Source organism: Echinops telfairi, unplaced genomic scaffold (assembly GCF_000313985.2).
Source record: "Echinops telfairi isolate 266 unplaced genomic scaffold, ASM31398v2 ScPeMD7_1;HRSCAF=3_0, whole genome shotgun sequence".
In the NCBI taxonomy this organism is placed as follows: Eukaryota; Metazoa; Chordata; class Mammalia; order Afrosoricida; family Tenrecidae; genus Echinops; species Echinops telfairi.
Window position 1 is genome coordinate 7909339 of NW_022103896.1, and position 9772 is coordinate 7919110.

The 9772-nt window shown below is 52.3% G+C and overlaps 1 protein-coding gene across 1 annotated transcript in view; it reads right to left on the reverse strand.

The window, feature by feature from the left end:
• CCN4 (cellular communication network factor 4) overlaps positions 1 to 9772 on the reverse strand; it is a 29522-nt gene that overhangs the window by 7464 nt on the left and 12286 nt on the right. Inside the window, exon 2 of the mRNA XM_013007397.2 lies at positions 4073 to 4352. Within this exon, the coding sequence (XP_012862851.2) occupies positions 4073 to 4352 (280 nt within the window). The remainder of the gene's footprint in view (positions 1 to 4072; positions 4353 to 9772) is intronic.

The window sequence follows — 9772 nt, forward strand, 5'->3', positions numbered from 1 at the left end:
CCAGGGACTTCCAGGGAGCTGGCCTTCCAGAGGACTAGGCCTGTCCCTTCGTTTCAAAGTGACAGTGGGCCGAGATGGCTTCTCCATGGGAAAAGCAAAGCAAAGCGAATGAAGCAGAAGCTGCCGCAGCTTCACATGCAAGCTTCCACTTTTCTCCCCGCACTGCTTGTCATCCGCAACCTGGGAGCTGCTTCCATCCCGCTCCTGAAAGCAGAGTGCCCAAGGTCACGTAGCTTAGCCAAGGCAGCGCCTGGGTGCCAGCCCAAGGCTGGCTGCCTGGAAATGTCCTGTGCCACTTCAAACCACACTGCCCTCGGGACAGACCCAGCTGCATAGCCACTGTCCAGAGCCAGCTGGCCCCAGCATCCCCTCCTCCGGCAGCACTTTGCCCATAGTCCTATTTAGTTTGGCCCGGAGAGTGTATTCTCAAAGGACTCTGTGTCACCAGCATTGACAAATCAGGTACATAACTGGCCTTCTGAATTCCTGATAAGACTGCTCAGTCTGGACAAGGCCAAGTAGGACTTTCTCCCAGAAACAGTGGTCCGAGGCCTCTTGGGACGACCTCTGATAGAAAACGCTTCATTCCCCACTTACCAGCCATCTTCTCTGGATGCCCATGCGGGAGGAGCATGGGGGTTGTGCTGACTGAGAGCATGACTATTACCCTGAGGTCAGGGTTCTGAGGATGTTCCATGGGAGAACTGTAGCAGCCTGGTTCCAGAAAGATCTACAGCCTTGGAAACCCACAGGGGTGGGGTAGCTTTGAGTTGGAATCACCCTGGCAGGAGCACGTTTGGAAGGCTTGACCACTCCTTGGAAGGACTCCGCTCTTTCCCCATGGACAGACAGGCAGCCTCTTCCTGATGGCCTTCAGGCCCTGGGATTGCTGTTTTGTCCCAGGAGAGTCTCATGAACACTGACATTATGGAAAAAATGCTAGTGAAGTTGTGTGTGTGTGTGTGTTAGAGTCTCACTACCACTGAGTCCATTCCGACTCACAGGACAGAGTAGAACTGCTCCTGTGGGTTTCCATGGCTGTCACTCTATATGTGAGTAGAAAGACCCCTCTTTCTCCTGCAGAGCACCTGGTGGTTTCGAACTGCTGACCTTGTGGTACCCATTACACCACCAGGGCTCCTACGACTTAGCTCATAGTGACCCTATAGAATGGGACAGACCTACTCCTGTGGGTTTCTGATACTATAAAGTTCTGGGGCAGCAGAAAGCCTCCTCTTTCTCCCACAGAGCCACTGGTGGATTTTAATTGCTGCCAATGTGTCACCGACAGCACCACCAGGGTGCCATGTGTGGGGGGTTGTGGGTGGGGATGATGACAGAAAATTCGCTGTTACCAAGTTGATTCCGACTTCACCCGGGTAAAAATGATCGGTGTTCAAAACACTGCAAAAGAAGAGGCTTGTTACGATGTCTCCCTTGTAGGGGACTCTAGTGGCACACTGGGTTAAGTGTTGGCATCGGCTTGTTTTTGGCTCTTCTTGTTCTGATGTCTGTGCACCTCATGATCAGGGAAACCCCTGGATGAGGGTAACCCCTGTCTTCATCACACTCAGACCATAACTGGGTGTTTAGAGCCTCTTTTCTACACCCCGTCTCCTCTGATCTCAACAAACCTGCCTGAGCTGTCCTTTCTTGGAGGCCTTAGCACTTGAAAGCAAATTGACAGTCTCTCTGAAGCCCACCACTTACGGAGAGACAGAGTTAGAGAGACCTTTTTACAACCCAGGACCCTAAGCACCACGGGACAGGCTGGGCCCAGGGAAGCCAAGCACAGGGAAGGCTGTGGGAGGCCCTTGGGAGCTAGGTAAGTGTGCTTGTTCCCATGTCTGTGAACCTGGATGGTGGGGAGCCCCTGATCAGTGCGCCTCACCCCCATCTCGCTCAGATCAGTCTTCATTTGTCCAATTGAAGGAAGGAAAATTGCATCAGCTCATGAGGAGTCAAGGACAAAAATCAAGAAAACTGAAAACCAAACTTGCTGCCATTGAGTTAATTCTGGCTCATGGTGACCTTGTCGGACAGCATAGAACTGCCCCTGTGGGTTTCCGAGACTGTATGTAACTCCTTATGGGAGTGGAAGACCCCTTCTTTCCCCTGTGGGTGACTGGGGGTTTCAAACTGCTGACCTCAAAGTTAGCAGCCCAGCGTGTAACCACGAGGCCAACAGGGCCCCTCGTCATAGTGCAGAAGGGATCCCTGCAGCCTTAGAGCTAAGGGGTGAGGATGAGCAGGGAGCTGGTTGAACAAGTCCTAGGGTGGGGTGGAGGCATGAGCATCCCCCAGTTGTGGACTCCCCGGCGCCACCTCCAGGGAGTCTGATCCTGTAAGTCTGGAGTGGGGCCCGGGAAGAGCCTTTGTAACCAACGCAGCAACAACCCCACACAGGTGAAGCTCCAAACTCTCTCTGAACACAGCTCACGGGGCTGCTAACACATCTGCAGAGAAGGAAAGGGGCAAGGCTGGGAGGAGGAGGTGACCGGCAAAGCCAAGGGCAGGTGACTCGCCACAGAGTAGAAGCAGGCACCAAGGATCAATGTGCAGTGAATGGACCAACCGATCCAATTGATTACACCCCGGGCAACTGGTAGGCTGGAGCAGAACGCTTCTAAGGTTTCGGAGGCTATAAATCTCTCTGGGGCACAGGCGGCCTCAGTTTTCTCCCAAACAAGAGCATTAATATGCCTGTCAATTAACCAGGAGGCGAAGATAAGATGACCTAGCCTGGAGTTATATACATAAGCCCCATCAGCAACCCACGTGGGGCACGTGATGGTTTAGGTGGGGATGAGATTCTATGCTGTTAGGCAAATATGTAGCGGGGTGTACATGGACTCATGGTTACAACGATTCCACTAAGGAGAGAAGGTTGTCCTTGGCATTGAGAGGTGTCTCTATGCAGCATTTTGGAGGTTAGGCAGTTGTATCAGGGTGCCCAGTGAAACTCTTCATCCTGCTGGGTCGTGTATCTTACTAGGATAAATGTTGAGTGGCTCAAGCTAAGTGAATGCTGGTCCAGATGGAAGCAGGAGGTCAGAAAGCCCCAAAAGGACTGCCTTTGGGAGCCAAACAAGGACAGACTATCCATGGTGTTGCATGTCAAGAGCAAACAAGCACAAAAAAACAACCCTTGCCCCCCACTCCAGCCACAAACCCCAGCCTATTCTAAAGGGTCCGGAAAAGCAAAGGCCATGAGGAACTCCAGGAAAGCCAAACAGCATCGTGAGAGAGGAAAGTCAGACAAGAACAAGCTGCACCGAACAGTGAGTCTTTACACCGCCACCATACCGTCCACATGGGCGTCTGCTGTGTGAGCCCCCCTGCTCCCCTGAGAGAGAAAGATGAAGCAGTCGGCTTCTGTAAAGACGGACCATCTCAGATACCTCATGGGGCAACTCTACTCTGTCTCCCAGGCTCGCGATGCCTCGGAATCAGTTTGACAGCAGTAGGTTCATCTTGTAAGCATGGATTGTTTGCATCACCAGAAATGAAGACCCTGGCATTTGGAAGCACAGGAAGAAGAGCAGAATGGTGTTGGGAAGCGAAATCATGAGCAATCAAAAAGAACGCTAACAGGGTATCCCGAATGGACCTGCCAAGGTAATGGAGACATAGGAGAAGACAGGTATGAGATAAGGGTCAAGGCCAGAAGAAGTCGCTAAGAGTTCAAAGGCGCTGAAGCAACTGGAGGGACGTAGGGATGTTTCACAGCAGGCTGCTGGCTTTCACACTTCCAAGGTTACTGGCTTTTTTTTTTCACCACATGATTTGCATTTGCAGTATTTCTGCAGTGCCTAGTGCTCCCTGGGAGGTCAAGGGCTTCGCCACTAAGACAGCAAGACCAGACCGAGGTCTTTGACTAGTGGCTCCCTCTTCTCTGGAGACAGATGAGAGAGTAGCCAGGACCTCGCGTGTCTAGAGTCATGAGGAAAGCAGGCACCCCCCTCCCTCTGGACTGAAGTGGGAGCATTGCTTGCCAAGCACAAGTGTGGGCAGGGAAGGGCGGGGTGTTCCAGGGAGAAGGGATATCAAAGGGTAGGGAGGTCTCACTTACGTGCACACACTCCTATTGCGTACCTCGGGCGGTCCCCGCTGTAGTCACAGTAGAGGCCCCGGTGAGGGTCACAGACGGCCGCCTCTGTGCAGTTGTCCCCGAGCTGCTGGGCACATGTCTTACAGCATTCACAGCCGTCCGTGATGAGGCTGACCCCCAGCGGGCAGCGGGGTGGGGCCGGTGGGCACTCACAGGGCCACTTGCAGAATTGGGGGCGTGAGGACGTGTCCTCCAGTGGAGCAGAGCTGAAGGCCATGGCTGTGGGGGCAGGAGAGGGGGCCTGCGGGGAGGATGGGAGCGGTGAAGAGACAGTCCTGGGGACCCTGCGGTCCCAGCTCATCTCCCCTGTGTCCGTGGGGTCTTCATGAGTTACAGCCGAGTCTCATCATCGCAAGAGTTATGTTCTGCAGCATCCCTGCAAACGCTGCATCCGTGTGGTCATTGCATAATTTCATGTCAGCCTGAAATGTTCAAATGTGTAAAGGTGGGGTTTAGCCTCTCTCTCTCTCTCTCTCTCTCTCTCTCCCTCTCTCTCTCTCTCTGTCTTCACCTTCCTACTGGCTGATCCTGGATGCTGCCAGAGCCCTGTGATGTTAACACTGCCATTGGCTCCACAAGGCTTTACACCCACTGGCCTGTGATAATCCTGCATTCTGCATCATCGCATGTGGCTGTGTGAGTCTGAAGAGGGACTGATGGACTAGTATCGGACTTATGGGCATGAGTTGGACTGGGCTGGGCTGTTATCTGGTTATATAACTACTTCTTGATAGAAAGTTCTTTCTTACCCATCTATGAGTGTCACTGGATTTGTTTCTCTAGTCAGCCCGGCCTCACACAATCAGCACCCCCTGAACCCGTGTTCCTAGAGGAAGTAACAGGGTCAGGTTTCTATGAGTCATGACATTTTTATCAACCAAGCATTTGAATGATAATGCTGGCAAAGAATATTGAAAGTACTGTAGACTGTCAAAAGAACAAACATCATGAAAAAATAATAATCATTTATCAATTATCAAGGGTTCATGAGGAAGGGAGGGGAGGGAAGGAGGGGAGAAAATGAGAAGCTGATACCAAGGGCTCAAGTAGAAAGAAATGTTTTGAAAATGATGATGGCAACAAAGGTACAGATGTGCTTTACACCATGGATGGATGGATTGTGATAAGAGTTGTACGAGCCCCCAATAAAATAATTAAAATTAAATGATAAAGAACAAACATCCATTTTGGAAGAAGTCTGGCCAGAGTGCTCCTTCGAGGCAAGGACACTGAGACCTCATCTCAGGTGCTTTGGATGCACTGTCAGGAGAGACCAGTCTCTGGAGAAGGACCTCAGGCTGCGTAAAGCAGCAGGGCAGCGAAAAAGAGGAAGGCCCTCAGCACAATGGGTGGACACAGTGGCTGCAAACGAGGGGCTTGAAGGTGAGCTCGATTGTGAGGATGGCTCAGGGCGGTGTTTTGTTTTGCTGCACAGCAGGCCACTGTGAGTCAAAACCGATGCAGCACCTCACAGCAACAAGCAAGGCCTCACCTTGTTCGAAGGGTTTCTGCTTAAAGAAAAACAAAACAAAACAAAAACTCGTTCCCAATGAGTCAATGCTGTGGGCTTCTGAAACTATAACTGTTTACCGGGACTAGAAAGTCTTTCTCTCAAAGAGCTACTAGTGGCTTTGAACTGCTGACCATGCAGATCGAAGCCCCACTAGTAACCAGTACACCACCAGGCTCCTGTTTAAAGATACCTTAGTATTGTGGATTTGTTCGTACTAAGCCATGGCCTATGGGATATATAAAGACTTTTCCCCAGCTTTGTCTCCCCCTACGAGGCTGTTTGCCAGCACATGGTGGGAGGTCAGATGCTTAGAGATATTCTCCCTGAAGGCATTCAGCCATCCAGGGCAATTAGACTACTGTCTGGTCCACTGTAGGTGTGGCTCACACCCTATTGATAGCATAGTGATTATTTCCCTGGAGAGCTAGAACAGATCAAACCTGCTCAGTGACATCCAAAGTTAGGCTGCCATCCTGAATCTAGGATCTGCCCATCTTGTCACATGTGTTACCTCCAATCCCTCCCCTTCCTATTGCATGCATACCCCTAGATCGTCCCCCTCCCATTACTGTACTACCTATTGTACAACCCCTTCCTGTGATGTACGTCTTTACCTGTAATCAGGGCCTTGCACACCCCCCAAAGACATATAAGCCCTGGTTAGAAATAAATCGTTCTCTCTCCTGCCATTCCCACCTTCCACATCCCCATGCGGACCACTAAGTGGGGCTGAGGTGGGCATGCTACCATGAAATGTGTCTGACGCCTTCATTTTACTTTCTTATCTCGCATATTCTCGATGACTTCACTATAATCCTTATATACGATAGCTGTACAATTGCGCCTGCCAGGCCTGCGATGATTTGTTAGGCGCTGGCTACCTTGACAATGGCCAGCCACACTGTGGGGTGTGTCTGCAGGAAACCCGTTTACCACATGCAGTTTTCTATATAAAACTCGGCTGCCTGCTTCAGGAAGGCCAGACCGTGAAAACCCCGTGCAGCTGCCCCATTCTGCATCCATAGGGCGTCCTCGAAGCCCAACAAGTGTGATGGTGCTTGTGTGAGTCCAGGTGGACTAGAGGAACAAATTCCTAGACACGCATATGTTAAGGTGACCAGATTTTAACATTGGTAAAGCGGGACAAAAGCGGGACACCATTGATAAAACTCATATCCTGGCGAAATAGCCACATGGCAGCTGAAAACCATATACCCTAGCTTGCCATGCGTTCTTTCCAAAAATCGGGACTTTTTAAAATGCTGTGGGACACGGGAAAAATTGTTAAAAATTGGGATTGTCCTGCCAAAAGCGGGACGTCTGGTCACCTTAGCATATGTGTGCAAGAAAGAACTTTATCTACAACAATTGAACATTGAGAAAACATTCCAGCCCAGGCCAGATCAAGTCCATAAGTCCGATATTAACCCCTCTGTCTGATACCAATCTATAAATTCCTTTTCAGCCTCACGCAACACATGCAATGATGCCAAATGCAGGAAGATCACAGATCAGTGGGTGGAAAATCTTGTGGATCCAGTGGCAGTGGAAGCATCTTAGCAGTGGCAAGGGTCTCCATGTGGCTCCTTCAGCTCCAGGGCTCTAGCATAGCTCCATGTGTCTTGTCCACAGGAATGTCTCCCGGGGAGTGAGCCTGTGTCCCGCCTCCAGTAAGTTATTTATCTCCTTAGCGGCCTCCAAATGAGGTCATCAAGCTGCAACCTGATGACAGGCTAACTCCACCCCTTCACTCTTCAGTCTCAAATCGACAACAGATGATGTAACTACCACAGTGCTAACAGCACTGTGTTCTAAAGAAAGTCACTGGATTATCAACTACTGAGCTAGGGGGCCAGGTGCCTGCGAAGCCTCTGGTCCCAGCACTCTCCTTGACCCTGCAGCACAGAGCCTCCTTCTGTGTGTTTCTGCTTTGAGAGGCCCCTTCCTTGTCTCACACTCTTGACCCGTTACACCGAACTCCCGGCCAACAGCTACTTACACCCGAGTGGAGTCGACCTAAGATCTGGATTTGCTCCACAAAGAACCAACCCCGCAGGCGCCTTGCCTAGAAGAGCACCGAGAGCACTTGAGCAATGCCTCTGAGAGGGTTTTAAACCGGAAAATCACCAACAAAAAGCACAGCACTTCAAAGCCGTGTGGCACCAAGCAGACTCTGAAAAGGAGCCTCAGGCTTACAGCCTGAGAGCGAAACAGGCAGGCAGGGCGTCCCCTGTTCCAACCTCAGTGGGGGACATGTGTGCTGGGTGACCCCAGGATTCAGTTGGACGCTTTCATTGCCTCACCTCGCAAGGCAGGTGTGGCAGCCACCTTCTGAATTCTCCCTCCTGAAAACCCCTCGGAGCACAGGTGTGCTCTGACACCCACGTGGTTGTCGGGCGTCAGGAATGACCTGCAGCAACGGGCGAGGCAGGATGTCTGGGCTCGGTCATTTCCCGGTCTTCTGTACCTCAAAGCCTTTGCTCTGCAATTCCCCGTGGCCTAAATGCCGTTCCTACCTGCTGCTCATCCTTCAAGTCTCAAAAGCCCTTCCCTTGGAGAGGACTCCCCTCACCCTACATCACTGCCGCTTCCTGAGGGTCTGGTGTGTGTGTGTGTGTGTGTGTGTGTGTGTGTGTGTGTGTGTGTGTGTGTGTCAGGGGGTGGCACAGGTTGGTGTTAGAACAGACACCTTCAGAAGGATAGGGCAAGGCCACCCAGCTCTCTTCGGCTCCCAGGAATCCCCGTCAGTGCCAGCACAGAGTAGGGCCACAGAAGGAGGCCTGTAGGGTCTGACCCCTAGTTCTCTGGGTGTCCCTGAACCCTCTTTTCTGTTCTGCTCTGTCCTCACTGGGACAGGGACTGAAGCCGTTTCTAGGCTGCACAGCCAGTTGTGGGCACCTGGGCACAGAAAGGTCTCACGGACTCAGGGCTAAGGGCTCCCTGGGGTTCGGCAGCTTCCACCCAAGGTCGCCTGAGAGGCATGAGTGTGCCCTTGTTTGCCATTCCTCCAAACCTCCCATCAGCAAACAAAACCAGGCATGTATACACACGCGCACACGCAGCACACAGACACGCACACACACAGACACACACACATGCATGTGCTCTTCATTCTGAAGAAAGGATGTTTCTTGACCGGCAGTGGCAGGGGCAGCCTTCCACCTTCCTGATGACCACGTCCATCTCTGGTGCTCAGTCCCTCACCACAGACTCTTGGCAGGGAAAATAAATGTCTGTCTACTCCAGGAAGCTCTCCCTCCTCGCCATTCCTCTAGGCAGGCTTGGGAGATGCCAGGGAGGAATCCGGGGAAGTTCAGTGGAGCCAGAGCTAAGGCCTCTCCTCTGAGCACCAGTTCAATGTGGGGTCAAGGAAAGAAGAGGGGGTGTGGTGGGGCTGAGGCAGTTGGGAGTAGGCTCCTTGGTCTCTCAGTGTGGCCTTGGATGAGCTGCCCAACCTTTTTGAGCCTCAGGGGGGTGTGGGCACAATGCTGCAATTGCACCCAACGGTGGATCAGGAGTGCTGAGGGCCAGGCACCTGGCTGACCCCCCCACCCCCCAGGGCGCCCCTCCCACACCTTCAGAGTCCAGCACTGCTTGGCCCGCTGGGGATTCCTGAAGCTGAGCTGTAACCTGGTGGACACCCCCATGTGGCCACCATCCAACCTCCTGTCTCCATAAGGAGTAAAGGATGCTCACAGCATGGGAAAGGGGCAGACCCTTTGCTGCTGGTGCCACCTAGTGGGGAAGGTCTTGGGTCCTGGGCCCAGGAAGGAGCATGCTTCACAGGAGCAGGCTCCTGCAGAGAACTCTGCACCTCCGTGCGGCGTAACCTCAGAATCCGGTGCCCTGTGACCTGCAGGCACCCCAGCCTCCATGGCCAGCACTGACCCTCTAGATCAGTGGTTCTCAACCTTCCTCATGCCCTGACCCTTTCATACAGTTCCTCATGTGGTGGTGACCCCCCCAACCACAAAATACAAAATTATTTTCGTTGCTACTTCATAACTGTAATTTTGCTACTGTGATGAAGCGGGTGATCCCTGTGAAAGGGTCGTTCAACCCCCAAAGGGGTTGTGACCCACAGGTTGAGAACCACTGCTCTAGATTCTAGTATCTGACCTTATAGGACATGCCCCTGTGGGTTTCTG